Below are 19,857 nucleotides of genomic sequence, written 5' to 3' on the forward strand. Positions count from 1 at the left end.
CGTTTAACCGTCACCCGTTTCGTCTGGGCAAACCGTTGGAATGGACACTTTCAAGTGGGAACGGCTTAACCCGAACCAAGAATAACGTAACGCTCCGACCCATGGGCAGATAATTTTGATGACGCTCCCAAGCATCCCATCACGGTGACAGAGGGCGTGCACAAAAGCATTGAAACATGCCCAAACCAGACTTCAAACGTGTTGAGTTTCGAACTGAATAGGTCGATGATAGTTTCCCGCAGTACCAGTAGAGCTCTTCAGGGATGGGCTCTTCATTAGATAGTTGCCCTCAAATGCAGACACTCGGGTCGGTTTCATCGTTGATAGCGTACTGGGAAGGCTGTATCGTAACCATCCGCAAGGCATGCTTTACTTGCGTTTTAACACGCTCCAGTCAACAAGGGTCGGCAATTGTTTTCAAACCGGTAGAGTGATTGGGTTTTCATAACATTCAGATTGTAATTTGAATGGTGTGTTTGTTAATATTTTGTCAAAACGCCATCGCACTGGTGGCGTTTGATGAGCACAACAATGGATAGGCTGAACCATTGCAACATGTTTTAATGACGCTAGAGTAGTCAATAATTTTCAATATTATTTGAAAATGAATTTACGAGTCTCAACATTATTCTAATGATTTCTTTTCGTAGTTTAGTTCTATGGAACGGAGTAATGGCTCAGCAGGATGGTTAATTCTATCTCTTAAGCGCACCAGTGCCGCTTCTAAGGCAGTAGTCTACTTTGATCATCATAAACCACAGACTCGCTGGTACAATTAATATTAAATAGATTGAATTGATTGCGGTGCAACTGCATCATTCATGTGAAAGTCACCCAACGAATTATGGAAACTGACCAATAAACTTAGAACTTGACAGTATGTTTTATATGCCAATTTTAGCCAATTTTAACAATCGTTGTTGTGTGTGACATTATCGACAACTTTTACGTTTATGTATGGCAATCATTTCCCGAAATTTAAATTGTCTACACTAAAACATCGAAATTTCATGGGCAATTCAACATTCCACTTAAAACGCTGAGCATCAGCCTAATTCAGATTAATTCAGATATTCCATTTTCATGGACAAATCTGACCGGAACCGGAAGGAAATCTAGCTTATGTTTGGTCATGGGCTAGCCTTCCAGGTGTTGAGCGGTCTCACCCAGAGTAGCATGAGCACAAGCCACACTCGGACACACACACACACAACTCCACACTCATACACACATTATTATACCGTGTTTGCATCAGTATGCGAGATTGAAAATGTAAATATGGGTGCTGGGGAAATGGTTCCCTGCTTGGATCGGTCGTGTCTCAAGTACCCCGAGAGTATGTCAATTATGTGGGATATCTAAGCTCGGTGCAGTGGTGGCAGAGAAACGGCTCTCACCGCTGTGGCCCCTGCCGAACGACTAGATGACTGCGAAAAGTGGTCATCGAGTTGATCCAGCAGCTTGGCACTTGGCAAACAGCGACGTCCAATCGGCAGTCGAACGATGGCGACCGTTCCACACTACCCGTCAGGTCGGGCAAACAGATCTATGGCACATTCACTTTACAAAAATAGCATTTACATAAAAGTGTTTGGATAAAGGGCACTCGAGCTGCAGGGCACGGGAGGAGGCCACCGGTTGTAGGTATGCCACGATGCGGTTGTTTGAATCACTTTCACCTGCACCATCGGCGGGGTGGGCGAGCGGAGAGTGGGAGAATTGAAGGTTGAAAGGCGTGCAGCACCGGAACGACTCCGGAAAGCACTTCTAGCACCGTCTACCGTTGCAACGTTCCTCGCTCGGTACGGTAGGCCACCTTCCGGCCACCCAGCACCGAACAGCCCCAATGGATCGCTCGCTCTCTTATCGCAAAACCGGAGCCATTTTGCTGGCGGGATTTATTTCCCATTCATTTTCCGGCGTTCGAATTCCGGCACACTCGACCTCTCACAGTGCCAGTGTTACGCGCCGGCAGCGAGCGAGGCGCAAGGGCGAGGACATTTTTAAAATAGACTCTTCCGATCTGTCTTTTTCCCGCGTGCACTGTGGAATAAAAGCAGCGGAAAAGCACTCGATAGTGCGGTTACTCCGGTGCAGTTCGATGGTCTTGGCTCTTTGCACAGGTGTGTACGTGAGTCCTTGGAAATAAGGAGGGAGACCGAGCACGGGATGCCACTTGGGGAAGCACTCGGGGAGCAAGATAAGTGAGTCGGTATTATGAACCATACGCTTCTTCATATTTTGCGAGCGAACGAAGTGGAAGCATCCTTATCTTATCCGACGGTGCATTTACTTGGTCTCGTTGAATTGGCGTTGGGGTTTTTTTTCATTACTATTTGTTGGCCCTCCGGCTCCGGCTGTGTGGTTGGGACAAATTTTTAATAGCGCCCAATTGAGTAGATCTTATCCCGTATTAGAAACTGGAATGATTTATAGCGTTTAACAAGGCGAACGATGAATAGGGGTTTGAATTTAAATGTCCTTTTTTGTACATCAATTACCTTCAATCAAAAAAACATCGATCGTTCGTTAAGCGCATTCAAATAATTCGCCTATCCAGTCGCTTATGCTTCGCCGATTACATACTGCTAGGCGCAATTTGTAACAAGCTGTTCAATTATTGTACAATTCGACTCTTGACTCGTCTGTTTTTTTCTCCCTTCCACAAATCATTCCCCCATTGAAAACTAGCCGCCCAGCTCGAAAGCCCCAAACACACAAATTGGTTACCGAGTTCATCACACCCTACACTCAGCGCTTTGGTAAGCCAGTAAATTAATTACTTTCCCCCTTTTGTGGCATCAATTCGTACCACGCTTACCAGTGCGGCATTGATTCACTAACGAAGGGCGTAGCTTATGGACACTCATTTTTCCTTCGCCTCGAAGCGGACCGATTTCCACTTCAACGCTGATTTGTTGGTCTTGATTGAGCCAATCGTAACGAGGAGCAATATATTTCTGTATCGTGTTTTTATGCTTCATTTTTTCCCCCGTTTCCCGGTCCGTCCGGTGTATCGGAATCAGTTGCACCGATGCGGTGGACGTGATAGTGCAATTATTCCAGCAGGCTAGTCGCGTGGAATGTGAAACATTTGCCAACAACACGCAGCATGGGTGAGGATGCTATGTTTGTTTTACATTTCGTATCGTTACAGTACAACGTTCCCAAAATATCGGCCCGCGCCGCCCAAACCCACTACCCAGCTGGGGTTTGGGTTTGTGGGAAAAAATACGATTCTCATTCAAATGTTGCTTCGGGGAACTGCATGTGCGTCGTAATCTCTTCACCCATTCGCAACCCAGCGATTCATTTCGCATTCGTTTTCATCCGTCCCACGCCGGCTCGTTCCCATGATTACAACATTACCACCTGCGCAGTTCGGGACGGGATGGAGGCGGCGAGGAAAAACATTGCATATAAAGTTGTTTGTGAATTTTGCACTTTGTTGTGAATCATTTTACTGTCACTGCTTTGAAGCAAGCGCTCTCGTCACACGTTTCTTTAGGCGAGCCCGAGTGAGTGACGGGATTGAACTTCGTTTTGCATGTCACACGTGCCACCGGGACCGCTCAATCCTTCACCGTGTCCCGTCCGTCTGTACCACATGTTGCCGATTCCAGTGGCTCGAACGCCTCGCACCGGCACGAGATGCATTATTCTGTTTTTATTATATTTTCCACTTTGAGTAGTAAAATTCATGAATATGATTAAGCATAAAACTCTGCAGCGGCCCAGCATACCGTGAGCGGGGGAAGGGCTACGATTGTTTACGACGACGATGCAATTTTTCGTTCTCGTGTTTCGGAGATACGTCACCTTGGCGCGAAAAAAAGTGCTCGAGAACAGTTTTGTTTTATGGTGGCCGATGAACGATGACGATGAGAAGTTCGTTTCGTAACGAGAAGTGAGCGTTTTGCCACCGGGTTGTTTTCCCAAGTGTTTATTTCGAGTGCTTTTGTCGAGCGAAGGGAGCCAACGCTGAGATAGAACGTTCCCCGAGCACAACAAAACTGGAAAGTAACTACACAAGTTAGATTACGTTGGGAAAAAAGTGAAAGTTTCCCAGTGGCACGTGCGTGCACGGTTTCGTTTGTTTCATAAATGTCAAGTAATTTAAATTGCAGTTTTAAAGCGGTAGAAGTGTCACTGCACGGAGTGGGATAGGTACAATCTTCTGCAGTTCAGTCGGGATTTCGGGAAGGTTAATAAAGTGGAAAAGTTTGAGTTGCTTTAGCACTGAATTTAGTGTAAGTGATTTTCGCTGCTGGCGAGAAAAGTTTTTCCGAGGTACAATTAGTTTAATAAAAAAGTGACTTTTAGGAAATAGTCATGTAACCGATGTTACTGTATTAAAAAATAAAAACATGTCAATTTCATCATGTGATTATTTTTCAACTGTTATCTGATAGTAAAACTTTGCTTAATATTAGTTAGTTAAATGAAAGTTTATTAGTTAATTGAATTAATTGATTCTGCAATAAAATATCATGATTGCATGGTTAACTGCAAACAAAAAGACTTAAAATCATGAACATGTGTGTTAATAACGTAAACGATTCCTCGCATTTGACGCAGCATGGTGAGCATGGGTTTCCTTCAATTGTTGCGTTTATCCCGAAATAGGTAAATACATGCTGTACAGTTAAGAGTAATAAAAACAAGCAACATTTCTGTACCAATTAAACGCAACAGGCGTACCCGTTGTTGATATCGGTCTAAAGCGATTAAAATTTCCTTCCTTGCAGTCGCTCGACTCAACATGTTGCCGTTACCATTACCAACCATTCACTCTCTTCAACCCAATTCGCCACATTCAATGCAAAATCGATGCTGTAATGTAATTATAAATATCGAGCTTTTCATCAACAGCTTCATTTCTGTGGCTCCACATCAAACGAAACCTGGCAGCGGGGAAAGCGTGCGGCCCCGAGTGCGGGATGAAATATTCCATTCATCCTTTTTCCGTCGAATACTTTTCACACATACACGCAGGTACATACACTCCCCGAGGAGATATGTGCTGCTGTGTTGGCTGTGTGGGTGTGCGATGCTTGGAGGGGAGTTTTACTTTCCACCAACAACTCGTCCGTATTTATGGGTTTTTCGCTCGTACTGGATTATCCGACCATAGTATTCCGTCGGTAGGCCGCACCGCTCGGAGTTTTCCTTGTTTTGGTTTCATCTGGCACGTTTTCCCTTTTTTACTCGGGGCTGGAAAAATCCCCAGAGGCTTTCAGCTCGTTCAGCTTTATCTCGTTTAAATACGCAATCTTTAAACATGGTACACAAACACACACGCGTGTGGCCATGCACACATACCAACACTGGGTGGTAGCATTAGGATTTTCGGGAAACACAGCCCTCTTGCCTTGCCCGTTTGCCACCCGCCCAGCAAGGGATGGAGGTAATGAATATTTTATCAATTATTAAAAGTTAGCATGATTTTATTAGCCACATTGGTTTGAATATTTAATTTTCGTTTTGGTAGCGCCCGGCCACTGCCCGGGAGCAATGCCTTTCGGTCAGGTTTGCAGATGCGGGAAAAATGAGCCCAAAGTTTACCGTCCCAATCCAATTTCCCCTGCGCTGGACGTGGCGCAGAAGTGAAAGTTCGTGTCCAGGCCGCTCACTCTTTCTCTTACCAAAGAGATTTTCCTTGGGATCCTGTTCACTTTCCTCATCCCCAGTTTTTGTTACGCCCCGGATGTGTGGCCGTGTTTCCGACTGATCGGTTCCCTCCCGGATGTCTGTTCACGTTCCGCGTAGGTTCCGTCCCGCAGTGACCGGCGGGGAGGTTGAAATTTACGCAAGGCCACTTTGCGCTCAAATCGACCTTCGCCAAAGGGTGTGCAAACAATGTTTTCAAACAACATAGGGTCATTTTAATCAGTTTAAATGTGACCAAACAGCCTACCACGGGGGGAAAAGGGAAAACGGAACGGCCAAACGGACGACCTCGTTGTAGCGGGCGACACCCGTGACGCCGAAGCAGATGTGAGTTTTTGTAGATTGGATGTTATGCAAATTGTCGACCCTTTCTTATGTGGGCTTTTTTACGCTCGTGTGGCAAAGATGGAGCTTTTTGTGGGTGTGTGCGTAGTATGTAAAGAAACAGTGTCAAACGCGTGCGTGCCATGCGAAGTGCTAATGGTTTACAGCGAGCCTCTTCGCATTGGTTTTTGGCTCCATTCCGGGTGTACAAAATGTGAACCGTGTTAACAGCAAAAGGATCGTGCTGTTTTGGAGGTGTTGAGTGCCATAAAAGGAAGGGGGTGCCAAACAGGCATGTAATTCGTGCGATAATTTGCCACATGATTCGCTTTTATGTCAATGTACTTCCATTTACAGACATTAAGATTGCCGTCTTAATGGCCTTTAAGGGGAGCGGTATAACTCTAGAAAAAGGCTTAGAACGAACGGATAGATTAGACTCTAAAAATATTGGCTCAATTTATTGGAAAAGGGAAAATAACATACCAAATTACAGTATGGAATAGAAAGTGCAGTGTAAATATCAAGCGTTTGATGATCACATCTGAGCAACACAGTTTTAGAGTTTTGTCACATTGATAATCTGATTAGAAATATAATTTAGCACATCACTTGAAATACGTTGACACCGTCGAGACAACATCAAACAACAAATACACACACACAAACACCAAATCAAACTATCAGCTCCTCACCGTGCGAATGTTCTCATACGGTCCCCAAAGCACTCGCCTTAATCCGATCCGAACCGTTTCGACGCTGACTTGCTTACAGTAGTAAATAATCAAATAAACCCTGTCAAAGGTTCTGGGCAAAGACTTCTCACACACACACACACACACACCCAACCTTACGACACCCTTCGAAATCCCAATGCACATCTCACTTTCGCTTCGCACGTGCATATTGATTTTAAATATTTGATAGAATTTTAAGAGCTTCGTGCTCGGGCGCTGATGTCACGGCACAAGGTGCATGTGTGTTTTGGTAGAAAGAAAATAGTAAAAAGCCGGCCCGATCTAGGCACTTGGAGTCTTGGAAAACTAGAGCAAAGTGAAAAAAAAAATACAGATAGAACTGTACCGAATGGAAGGTGTGCTCTGCCTATGCGCTGCCAGCAGTGAACTACGGGTAATACGAGCTGCTGTTTGATTGTTGTCGTGTATCGTCCCCATCACCATTGCTTTGCGGGAGGGAAAACCCCTCCCACGGTACAATGACAAGATCCAAGAGTGACTATTCGGAGTTGGTTCACTTATTTTTATCCACGCTCAAGGGACTGGGATGTGGCGGGGAGGTCGAGAGACTCCCAAAATCCCTCGGAAAGCAAAAACAAAAAAACAATACAGACAAAACCTGTCCACTGTGCGGTGCAGAAGCATCGTCCCGGTTACCGCGGCTTGGTTGGGCAGAAGCGGGAAACGTGTCAGCAGCAACCAGAGTGTGAGCCGCCTCTGCAGGCACCAGAGGCCAACGAGATTGGCTGGAATAAAAGTTAATACATTATGGAGACGATGCCATTCGGTCCGTAGAAACTCTCGCCACGGTTGGCACTCCAAGCCGAGGCAAGAGCCGACCGAAAACTTGGCGGTGCAGGGCACAGGAACCGAGCGAGCGCATGTTTTGGATGGATGAATCAGGACACATTCCAGAAGGGGAGGATTGGGAGAGTGGGTGTAAGGGACACGGAAAATAGTCGCGCCTGGACGGGAAGCGATGCGAAACATTCTCCATCTAATTGACTGACGGAGGCTGACAGTGTTTGTAAATTATTTATCAATCTTTTTCCCTCTGTGTGCACGGGTTTTGCACGCGGGCATGGGATTTGTTTCGCGAGGAGAGGGGGTTGGACTGAATTGTTTGCCCATGGGAGTGGTGGGAAAGGTGGCGGCAGTACTTTGTTGGTGTACTAGCTACCGCAGCACAGTAACATGCGAGGGAAAGCCAACCGTTACCGCTCGTTACTTTCGGTCGATTCAAACCAAAATGACGATGGGTTGACGATTACGGAACAAATGAGTGTGATCAGTGTGGGTCTTCCAGTGCTGCGGGCTCCTCGGTCTCTGCCGCTCCGTAGAAATTCATCTATTTGACGAACCTGACCGGTCTGCAACAACACAACAATCGGTTCGGGAGCTTCCATGTCGCTCGAAAAGTTCACATTACTGGTAATGAAGAACGACATGCGGCAGTTACCAGGTACTGGGGACTTAACAAACACACCCAGATACACACACACACATGGCGGAACAAAAGAAACATAATGTACACAGATGTTTCGAGGAGCGATGGTTCGCTCGAGAGAAGGTACCGTCTGCAACTGGGCTTTGGCAAAATGGTGGTGCATAATTTAGAACAACACTCTTTCCACGTGAATGGTTCATTGTGGGGACGATATATTTAGCATACGTTATACAGCCTTGAAAATGTGTTATCCAAACGTTACACGACGCCATACTTCGATCGGGATGGGTTTGAAAGAAACGAATAAAAATAACGCCCTGCAGTCAAGTGACATTGAACCTTTTGCAGAAAAGTATGCATCATATGTATACTGCGACGATTCTGCAAACAAATATTTAGGAATGTGAAACAAAATTTCTATTTTTTCGGAATCAAAATAAATATTTATACATAAAAAAACATCCTAAGTGATAAAAATGAGCATACGATATTTTGTTTTTGAAAACTCTTTCATTTATTGATAAATTCATTAAGACTTTTTCGTATCATACAATGATTAAAATATTCCTAAACATAATCCTTGCTCATATTATTGCATTTGAAACCACCATCCAGACGCTTGTTAGGCTCGATTATAGTTCCATTTTCCTGGGTGCATAACTCACCCAACCGCACATTGCATTTCCCACCCCACAAGGCACACGATATTTTGACAAGCGTCATGTAATACGTTGAGCATAATTTAGAAACGTTGCAACCCGTTTGACGACCTGTCTCCCGTTGTGCAGCCGACGATGTACAGCAACAATCAACGTAACAAAGGTCGCACGCATCAAGTGTCCTTCACCTTTCGGGCTACGTGTGCAGCCGACGCGGCGTCGGGACGGGGTGCATTTTTGGAAGAAAGTGGAAGAGAGTAATAACCGTACGCCTCGAGAGCGCAACTTCACTGAAGATTCATCACTAGAGAGACACTTGATTGTGTGCACTCGAAGGAAAAGTACTTTTCACACACACACACACACATGTTCTTGTTGGAAGAATGAGGAAAGGGTGGGATAAAATGTGCCTTGTTCATTCTTACGCGAGAGCATGTATGACAATTTCACGTACCGTCTAAAATGGAGCAACGATTGTCGAGTGCTTAATGAAGTTCCTCGCGTGTGGGCGAGAGTAGGGCGGGTTTTTTTTTATGGATGTGCAAAGCAACATCATTTGTTCGCGTACACCTTAATTTCGCTATGGAAATTTGGCCCAAAAATTGATCGTCGTATTACTGTTAGAATGGGACGTTATTCAAATTTTTGAAGGAGAATTCCTTTGCTCGGCTGATGCCAATCGTGCTCTTGTCAAGCAGAGCTGTAGAGCGAGCAGAACATGTGACGACACATTTTTCCCCGGAATCACTTCCAATGAATAAAAAGATGTGTAAAGAGGATGTATGTTGGTGTGTGAGTTTTCCTGCAGTACCTGAACGTCCTGATCTGCTTGCTGTGCCGGGGGCAAACCGGAGTAAATATATTCGTAGCAATGTAGGAAGAATCCGACCGGGTGTGGTGGTATTAAGTTTCATTCTTGACGTGTTCTTTGGTGCTTTATTCTGTTGCAAATTGAGCTTTACCTGTTCATGCCAATTTAAACGCGTTTTTCACTATTCACAAACTTTTTTGAGAAAGGTAGAAGGTTGCTTTAAAATATATTATTAAGCTTGATGCAAGGGAAATAGCGTAATGTAGCGTAATTGATCTTTTCAGGGTGGATCAATTGACAAGTATTTGAATCTGGTATAAAAATGAAGAAAAAAACTTATCCACAACCTTTTCTTAAAGCCAATGTGCCGTATTCGTCTCTTTAAAACAATGTTCCCCATTAACTCAATAAAACCGCCGCCATCACCAGACGACAACCACGTCAAAACCGTCTGACGAAATGAGGAAAACCGAATAATCAACCAACTTGTCAACAGCAATTTCCCACCCCGAAAAGCACAAAGAAATACACAGTTTTGGTAGTGATAAGATAAACCATCCCACGAGTACCCTGCACTACCCCTTCTACCAGAAGGGGAAACTTTTTATCCACACCGAACGGCAAAACGAGCAGCAGCGGACGTCGAACAAGGTACGGCGGGATAAATTGAGTACGATCCGGAACCATTAGGCGAAAGATTAAACTTTCAGGCGATCGTGAACCGGAAACACGCTAAGTGACAATTTTTGGATGGAAAACGCGAAGCGCCGGCACCAGCCAGCCAACCATAACGACTCGAAACTGCCGTACGGGGCGGGCTGGCGGGCGACCGAAGAAAAACAATCGTTATGCTTCACCGGCGCAAACGGTTATGTCGATGGGGGCGCGGCCCGGCGAGTGTCCGCGCTGTAGGACCCAACCCAATTTAAAAAGTTGCCATTAGTGTGCCCCGCGAAGAAGGGAGGGTAGAAAGGCTATCGGATTTTCGCACTTGTGAACGGATTTGAATAATCATTTCACTCCGAAATCGGAACAATTGGGCTGGGTGACGGGTCAGCGGTCTGGTCGTTCTAGCGTAACCGGGCTGAGCTACTGTCTTCCCAGTAGGAAGTGAAAAGTCACGCGGGCATTGATGTGATAGCTGCGATGATGATGATGATGGAAAGGATAAAAGTTCGTTCGCTAGGTTTGGAAAAGCAGCGAACGTGAAATCGTGATTGTAGTTTAAACCTTTGTTTATGGAGTAGGATTTTGGAGCATCGATGGGAGGGATAAGAGCTGTAAAAATAAATCAAACTGTTGTGAGGAAGTTTTTGTCTTCGAATAACGTTTCGGATGTTGTATCAAATTCTTCGTGCATGGAAAATTCATGGAGACGCCCAGTACTTTAAAGAAATGGAGACGCATGGTTTTTCACGCAAGTAACGAGCAGACGACAGCACTGCCTCTTACAACAGTTCATGGTTTGAATATTTAAAACAAACAACGCTACGGGGAGAATGCGAAACGTATCATATCGTCTTGCACGCCTTAACCTTTCCTAAAATACAATCAACCCGGTTAATGAACCATCCAGGGTAGATTGTATTTGAACATTTTTAGCTAATATTTATCGACCATCAGCATGATGAGATCCGTCCCCACCTCCAACCGCCACCGCAAGCGTTATGAACCACGAGCTACGAAGTTTCACAGAGATTTCATCCAAGCTGCTTGCCTTTAATTACGCCATTTCGGATGGATTGTGTGCGCGTAATGTGTTTTAATTTTCCCTGCCGGCGGGATACACGTGCTCGCATTTTCAAACAAAGTCATTCGCCATTGTCTCCTGTACGCCCAGCAGCGAGCACAGTAAACACTTCATAAAAATTATATAACCCACTCCGACAACGCACGCCCCGTCTTTGTCAAAGTGCGGACTTACGAGGATGGGGTTAAGGTACTCTTATGGGAGGTTTCCCAACACTTCATTCCTCCCCGCGTCGTCAGCATCGTTATAAGACGACAGCTGCTAGCTGAACCCTCTCGCAGCTTAATGACACTTCGCAAGCAGCATAAACATGAACATGTTGTATTTGAGTGTAAGTATGTGTGCATGAGTGTGTGTAAGCGCTCGTTGCAGCTGCTAGAAGCAAACCATGAGCGGACGGCACGGTTCATCTTATCATCTTTTAACCCAAGACAATCGCCACCGTCACTTTTCCTAACCATGGTGGTGCTAGTGGCCGCGATGGTGGTTGTGCGAGCGAAATCAAGTTGTTCGAAGGTTAGTTGTCAAGCCGTGGCCACACTGTGGTAGTGGTGTTGTGTTGGGGAACAGTGGTTAAACGAAGAGAGGGAGAGGGAGAGAGAGATTGTGGAGCTACTTACATAAATTTATACTAAAACATTTAAGACGCCACCGTGTCTGCGTCAAAGCCTCGTATTGAGAGGGCGAAAGCCGAAAGGGGAACGGGGTGTGTGGGTGCAAATTTGCAAACATGATGAAAGTCAGCTCCATCTCGCAGCAGTGAAATGCGCAACCAAATTCCAACCGGCCCCGGCATGCGGAAAGGATGCCGATGAAACGTTACAACCGCTGACAGTCGCGTGCGGGAAAGGATACACCTACGTGTGTGGTTGTGTGTGTATTGCAGATGGTGAGAACCCAGGAGGATGGAGGATAAAAACGTAGAGGTAGAGATTTTGATTGGTGTGGCAAAACGGTCGTTAAATCGATCGAATATCAAATTTTAGTACGCAACGTGCTAAAGTCTCACGAGTCCCATACGTTCCATTAAAAAGGGAATGTGTTTGTTTAAGGATGGGAAGGTTTCTCGCTTTAGCAGTGGGTGTGTGTTGTTACCTGTCTCATGCAAGCATCGGTACAATGATGTGGCTAAACGTGAGCGTTCGGTTAAATGGGTTGGTAGAACGAAAAAGAAAACGACTCTTCGAATCGAGGACGTTGTGATAGTTTCGGTTTAATCGAGACCTTTTCGTGACGCAATCAAGGGCCGGGCGGGTGGGAAGAGATGTGAAAGACAATGAAAAAAAGAGTGTCAACGTTATTTTGCGGTGGTTTGTTTCAGTGTCATTCACCGTGGTTGACAGGTTTTGGTGGGGACATTCGAGGTCAATGCGGTTTCAATTACACAACCGTTTATTTTAAGCGACAGAGCATTACAATGTTTGATTAATGCTGCATCGGATTGAGTTGATTGAACATGGCATACAAGCTATAGCTTGCAATACGTTGTTATGCTTTATTTCAACATAGTCATTTTAACATGGTTGGTGATACTTTTTATAAAAAAAAAACTATCAATTTTTATTCTCACACAAAATCTATGGAACATTCCGTCTAATAAATAGATCTCTGGAGAGGCACATGATCAGCTTCATTTGCCTAATCATGTGGAAATGGAAACCCAGCAGGGAGGGAAAATAAATTACACTCCACGCAAACCCCAGATAGTCCCAGCGAGCAAGCACACATACGTACGCAGAGGCATTGTCGAACCACTTGCTTAAACACACGCACACACACATACACTCATACACAGACACGCAGACAAAACTTTCACACATGCTACAGCCCACAAAACCCACTTGGCGTCTTTTTCATTATGAAGCTAAACTGTACAACAACATGTTAATCGCATTATCCCGGCTTAGCAATCCAACGATATCAGCTCCCGATCCGAAAGACTTGCCTCCTCGCCTACGCTGTGTTCACATAAAATATAGCACTTTACCGAACCGAAGCTACACGCCAGCATAACCATCCGGCCCTCCGACTTCGAACAACACACACACGCGCACACGCGCACACGAACGATGATCTGGCCTTTCTGGGCCCAGGCCCTCCCGGAACAGACACACAGCCGCTCGATTATCAATTTCTGAAGCTAACCTGTTCATAGATTTTGCTTTTACTTACACTTTGGAGAGGCATCATTTAGTCTCGATACACCCGGGCAACGAAGGTGCAGATTTTGCAGCTTACGATCAGGCAAAGAAACGTGCCTCCGCGGCCTCCCAGTCCCCGCTCCCGAGGCTTTGTGGCCGTGGGTATGTTTCCCATTCAATTTGATACTATGATATTGTTTGCGTTATCTGTTTTGTGTATCTTTTCGGAACGGGGGCTCGATCGTGCGGTGCCCTGGTGCTGGTGGCAAAGGTAGATGATTCGCCCGGAATCGCTTGCCGGAGACACACACACACACACACACACACACACACACACACACACACACACACACACACACACACACACACACACACACACACACACACATACACGTAAATTTGGCACACGCATTGCGGGGCCAATGAAGCAACAAGGGAAAGGTTCGCACTGTGAGCATGGACAGTTTGCAAATGGACAAGTTTTTCGATCTAATGAGTGATTTTTGATAATTTTATCTTATAGATCTTATATTCTCGTCGATTGAGTGATATTGATGACAGTATTTATACTTTATTCAGTTGATTAGACGCATTTGCAAGAGATTCAAGAAACATATATCGTTGATGAGGATTGTTTTGTAATTCTTTGTACAGTTGTTTAATCAAATTAAATCACAAAAAGGAGAATAGGGACGGACATTATAACATACAAAAGAAATCAATCTAGCTCCAACCATTCCAGACCACGTAAAGACTTGAATAATTGGTGATTCGTCGTCATTTTTTTCAATGTTCTGAAGATCACCGTACCTTTCAAGTTATGGTGCAACGATATGAAAAGAATGCACTCTGAATTTCCCAAATTAAGAACCATTCAACGAAAGCACGTCGAGCGGCGGTTTGATGGATGAACTTCTCTCGGTCCGCTCAACAAAGCACATTGCATTGTGCTCTTTTTACCCAACCCAACGTTCACTCGTCCTCCACGTCACTGGCCATATTTTAGCCAGATAAAATCGGCACCCATCACCAATATCAATTAATTCAACAAATATCAGCAATTATAATAATGCCCCGTTTCCATATTTCATCGCTGGAAGTAATCCTCGCGGCATACGGACGACCTACATTCCGGGACTCTTTCTCTCTCTCTCTCTCTTTCTATCGCTCTCGTTGTGTACGTGGTGCATTTTTCGACTTTTCCCACGAATCACGTGCCCAATTCAAGCGCTCATATCCATCACGCGGGTTCTTGGTGGCAGCGAGGATTTTCTCCCCCATGTCTTCCCTTTGTTGACATTCAATCCCTCGAATTTGGTTTTCGCTTAATTCGTTCCCATTTATTTTTTGTTTTATATAAAACGACTGAGATGCACCGAGAGTGGAAGGTGTGGATGTGTTTGGAATGTTGGTTTGTATTGTTGTTGTCGAATTCATATCGTTTGCCTTTCATTCTTCGATGGCACACGGATTCGGCGGAATCTTTTTTTTTAGCGCTCACACACCCCACACCTGTACACGCTGCACAGGACGGAATCAGATAAAAGCGGGCAAATATTTACATAACTTTGATTAATTTGTTCATCGTTTCGGCCGGTGGCCAGCGTCCACCATTCGCCGTCCCGTGATGGTTAGTTATTCTTTCGGGGGAGCACTGCGATTGTGTGCCTCCTTACACGAATATCAAACACAGGAATCAGCAACACCACGCCGATCCTACCAGCTGGACAGCGATAAGCATTTGTGTTTGTTGATTCGAATTCCAAACCAAAAAGAGGGAAAAATAAACTCTCCCAGTGGAAAACGAATCAAACAGCAAACAATGGGATGCCCAAGAATCAAAGCATAGTGGGATTAAGCTGATGGAAACAGGATATAAAATTTGTGTTTAGCTTTATTTTCTTCCCACCATGCGAGCGTGTTAAAGAAACGTTGCTCTCACGCTTGTTTTAGGAAACAGTGTGTAGCGCGGGACAACTTTTGGGGAAAATCTATTACGCTATTTGCTGCGAATTGTTTGTGCATATTTGTACACTTCCCGGAGAACGGTTTGTGCCTCCTCCAATGATTCGTTCGCGACTCAACTTCAACCATTCACAAGTGGGTGGAAAATCAAAAACCATTAACCAACGACACCACCGTTTCTGTGTTGTGCCGTTGCGAACTTGCTCCTGCGGAAGACATTGTGCGCCTTAATCTACCCCGAGTACGACCGAGTTCCGCGCATCACCAAACATTTCCGCCGAATAGGTTCTCATTTCTCGCAACAAAGCAGCTTCATTTCGTACCGTGCGCTTAAAGACGCGTAGCGTCTGTTCTTTCGCGCTGCTCATCCCGATAAGCTCCCTAATGGAAATGGGCGATTTAAATGGAACAGCGCGTGAATCGCGGGAAAAACAAAAGCCCATCATTTGGACACCACTTTCCATCTCTCCTGGTTCGGCTGTTGTTGATCAACAAATGTGCGCGAGCAAACGCAAATTAGTTCCTCTGCTGGCACGAGCTTCGATACATTGTTTTGCGCCGCTGTCGTCGCTTTAGAATTCAGCGAACGTTCATTATGCGATGGATACCGCGTTTTTGGCCCGAGATTGGAGAATGGTTTTTAACGAACCTTTCACAGGGGTGGTGATGGTGGTGGCGTTAATGAAAGGAAGCGTATGGTTGGCGTGGGCTGGCCGTGGGTATGATTGTTTATGAGCGTTGTTTGTTGAATAACTAATTTAATTCTGATTCATTCAGTGTTTTGTTGGTTCATTATGTAAGCTTTGTTTTTACTTATACTCATGCAATCGAAACATTTTCCATTAACTCATAATTTAAAGTATATTTTATGTGAATATAAGTCAAACAAGTGTTGTTTAGTTATGGAATAGTGTTCATACTTACTAGTAGCAATATAATTTCCTTGTAATCCATTTTTATCAACTTAGATCGGCTACCATTTTTTATTTCTTATCTGAAAGTACAAAAACGAAAGATGATTGCAACGAGATTAGTAATGTTATTAAGATTTATTACGCAGTTTCAAACATACAATTCATACAGTCGTCGCTCAGAGCGCAAGCGCCTTGCAAAATTATCAGGATATTTCGAAAAGTAGATTATAAGCTATTGCCCCTTTAACTCGACGCTTCGCCGTCTTCAATCATCAAGAAATTGTATTTGCCCTGCTGCAAAATGGTAAAGCTGTTGCCATAAACTTACAGCCAATTTGAATGCAATTTAACCAGTCTCAGAACTCTGGGAATGGAAATAAAAGTGACTGTTAAAAATTGAGCCCGCAGTTTATGGCTTTGATGACGCGAACTGCTCTACTGGCGGCACTCGTGCCGAAAGCTGCAGGAAACTTTTCGATAATGACGAGCGTCATTATTCGAAGACAGCGGCAGTCGTTGCTTTGGGTAGAAACTTTACGCTCGACGTTTCCAGTGTTACAAGCTCCCTCTTACAAAGACCCCAAAGGGTGAGACGTGGCGGGATAAACCCGTTCGTGAATATTGTTTTATTTTTCTCCGCCGGTGAATGGGTGAAAAATGCAGAGTTACGAATTTCATTTGCATTTATTTTATGGTCTGGCGGGTTTGCACAAATCGAGCGTAAAGTTTAAGAATGAATGGTGCAGGTGATTGAGACTTTATTTTTGAGATGAATGATTGTTGCGTTTAGTGTGTGAGAGCTGAAGGTACAACAATTAAGACCACATTTCGGAGGAAAAGTTTAATTGTGTAGAATGTGTTTTACATTTCATCCAAACAGACCATCAATTTAACGTACACTTTAAAACACATTCCTCGAGTGATGTTTCTTGCATCCCACTTAGAGCTATGCTAATCCGTTAAAGTATCCATGGCCACGGACATAATTCTTTGGAAACCATCTGAAACAAACCGGTCAAAAGGTAAGCACACACGAATTTCCAAACCCTGAGTTATTTCTCCTACATTCGTTCTCAGAAAAGAACCACAACTTTGCAGCAGGTTCGGGCCAAAACTTGGTAGCCACTCTCAGCGCAGCCACTCGAAGAGATACATGATTTTTGCCTTCGGGGCCGGCAGCCGCTTACTGCCGAGTTAGCACGGTAACGATAGTGCACGAAACTTGCCGCCCTAAACTTGTTTCGGGATAGTTTCTTAAGAAATATCATGTCCAGAAACTGTTGAGCAGCGCAGGGCGTCCAGGAGGGTTGCAAAAACTACGATACATTCAGCACTCGGTTGGCCCCACCTTTGGAAAGGCAACCCGGTACAAGTCCAAGTTGGCGCTCAAGAGAGCATCAAAAGTTGAACGGCAAGCATAAAGAACATCGTCAGTCACTAGTTTCGGTTGGCCGAGAGACTTGGAATACTTGGAACAAGGGTAATGTTTCTGTTTCTGCTGCACGGTTGCGTTGGACACGGAAAGTTTTTCCCCACGAGTGAAGGTACCGTAACACTGTGCAAACATGTTCATTTCCCCCGCTCTCGTCGCGCTTGTTGTGCTCTCCGGGCATCATTTGCGAAGTGATTTAATCATAACTGCTGCCGTTTGGGGGCTGGATTGATGTTTGCTAGCATCAAAACATACAAATCAATCAGTATATTGGGCCGAGAGTTCGTTGAGCATAGCATTCTGGAAGTTCGGGTTCGATTGGGCTGTGTCGTACGTCGGGCGGGGCGTTATTTGTTTACGATTACAAATACATGGAACAAATTGCAGCAAAGTGAGTTTACTCAGTGCAATTAAACCGTTGCCCATTTTTCCCATTGCCACCTGCCACGGCTTTCACTCATTCAATCACTTTAAACGATCTAAATAAATCCTCGAGCGGGAATGCAGCCCAGCTGCCGATCGGTGGAACGATGAATTTGATCAAACTTTTAAAATATTCATCACGTCACATATTTTCAATCACCATCCGAGCACGTTCATCCCTGTTTTAACTCCGTGCAGTCCAGAGAAGAAAAAAAAAACTCCAATCTGGCGTGTGTTATCAGCGGATACGTTGTTTGTGTCGGATTGGTGAGTTGTGCATCTGTTTTTTTTTTCGTTTGTTATGTTGTGTGCATTATTTCTTGTTTGCCTTTTTCTCTGTTGTTGTTGCTGTTGATATTTGGCTTGGAATGATGTTTTTCAAAACTCTCCCTCCGCTCCTCGCATCTGCTAGCGGCCATTTTATTTGCCTCCATTTTCGCGTACAATTTAAAGCAATCCCTGCGCTACGCTTGTCAGTCAGTCCATTATCTGTTTCAGTGTGGCTTTTACTTGTGTTTTGCGCGTTTTTTTTTTCAACCGGTGGCTGTTTCATTTCTGTTTTTGAAATTTACGCTTTCCGTGTCTCTTTTTTATTCCTCCCACACTATCTCTTTCTAGTTTGGCGCTTTTTTTATTCATTATTTGCAGTCCAGTTTTTTCCCTCTAGAGTTTCAAAACAAAAAATGTCGGCCAACTAACCTCAACAATCCAATTTGTTGGCTATGAAAATTTTATCACGTTTTCAGGTTGTGCACGTTGTTGTTTTGCATGTTTTTGGACTCGTTTTTTTTGTTGCTCACCACTGAATATGACTTTGCTTTTCAGCGATCCAGCCGGGTGCCAGTGTTTTATATTTTATGTTGCTTCTCCGATGGGTATGCTCGCATAAAATCCCATTGTGGGTCGAAAGGGTTTTGTGCGAACATGTGCGTCAACTTACGCGTTCGCACCCAGCCTTGCACGTGTCCATTTGCCACACAACGCTGCTGTGGGGCCTGACCTTTTCCCGAAAAATCATTTCAATTGAATTGCATTGGAAGAGGAAGGCTGAGCGTATACTTTTGTGTGTGTATGTTTGTGTGTGTAGGGTTATGACGACCATACAAATTCCATATTCCATCATTCTTTACGAACTATTCCCATCGTATTGAAAATGACTGCTGCCAAATTTGGATTGCCATACTTTTTTTCCCGCGAGCAAATTTTTCCTCCACCAAAACGGACGGAAGGCACACCCAAAAGCCCCGCCACACAAGCTCAGTTCATCTATCAGCCCAAAGCTAACAGGATTTCGGTCCATAAATCTGAATCCTTGCTAAACAAACTGATGACCAGTTTAGTGAAGCTTACAGCGCGCATGCAGAGGAACTGAACCGTTTGGCCCAACAGCAACAAAAAAGGGGAAAGAAATAAAGCAAACCTCTTCCCTTAACAAATGGCTTCCGTCAGTCTGCGTTCAGGAAGCGGATAGAAGCGAACGCACGGCGAAAAAAAAAACAACTCTTCAATCGATCACGAGACGGGAATGGCAACCTAACCCTCTCTCCCCAAAAAAAACCGACTGGAAACAAAATAATACCCATG

General features: G+C 44.6%; 1 protein-coding gene across 5 annotated transcripts in view; it reads right to left on the minus strand.

The window, feature by feature from the left end:
• LOC121596128 (protein madd-4) overlaps positions 1-19,857 on the minus strand; it is a 119,781-nt gene that overhangs the window by 34,873 nt on the left and 65,051 nt on the right. For all 5 annotated transcript variants that reach the window (XM_041920802.1, XM_041920801.1, XM_041920800.1 and 2 more), the window contains exon 3: positions 16,429-16,498. In XM_041920802.1, the coding sequence (XP_041776736.1) occupies positions 16,429-16,458 (30 nt within the window). In that variant the 5' untranslated portion in view covers positions 16,459-16,498. The remainder of the gene's footprint in view (positions 1-16,428; positions 16,499-19,857) is intronic.

The sequence above is a fragment of the Anopheles merus genome, chromosome 3R (genome assembly GCF_017562075.2).
Source record: "Anopheles merus strain MAF chromosome 3R, AmerM5.1, whole genome shotgun sequence".
Classification (NCBI taxonomy): domain Eukaryota; kingdom Metazoa; phylum Arthropoda; class Insecta; order Diptera; family Culicidae; genus Anopheles; species Anopheles merus.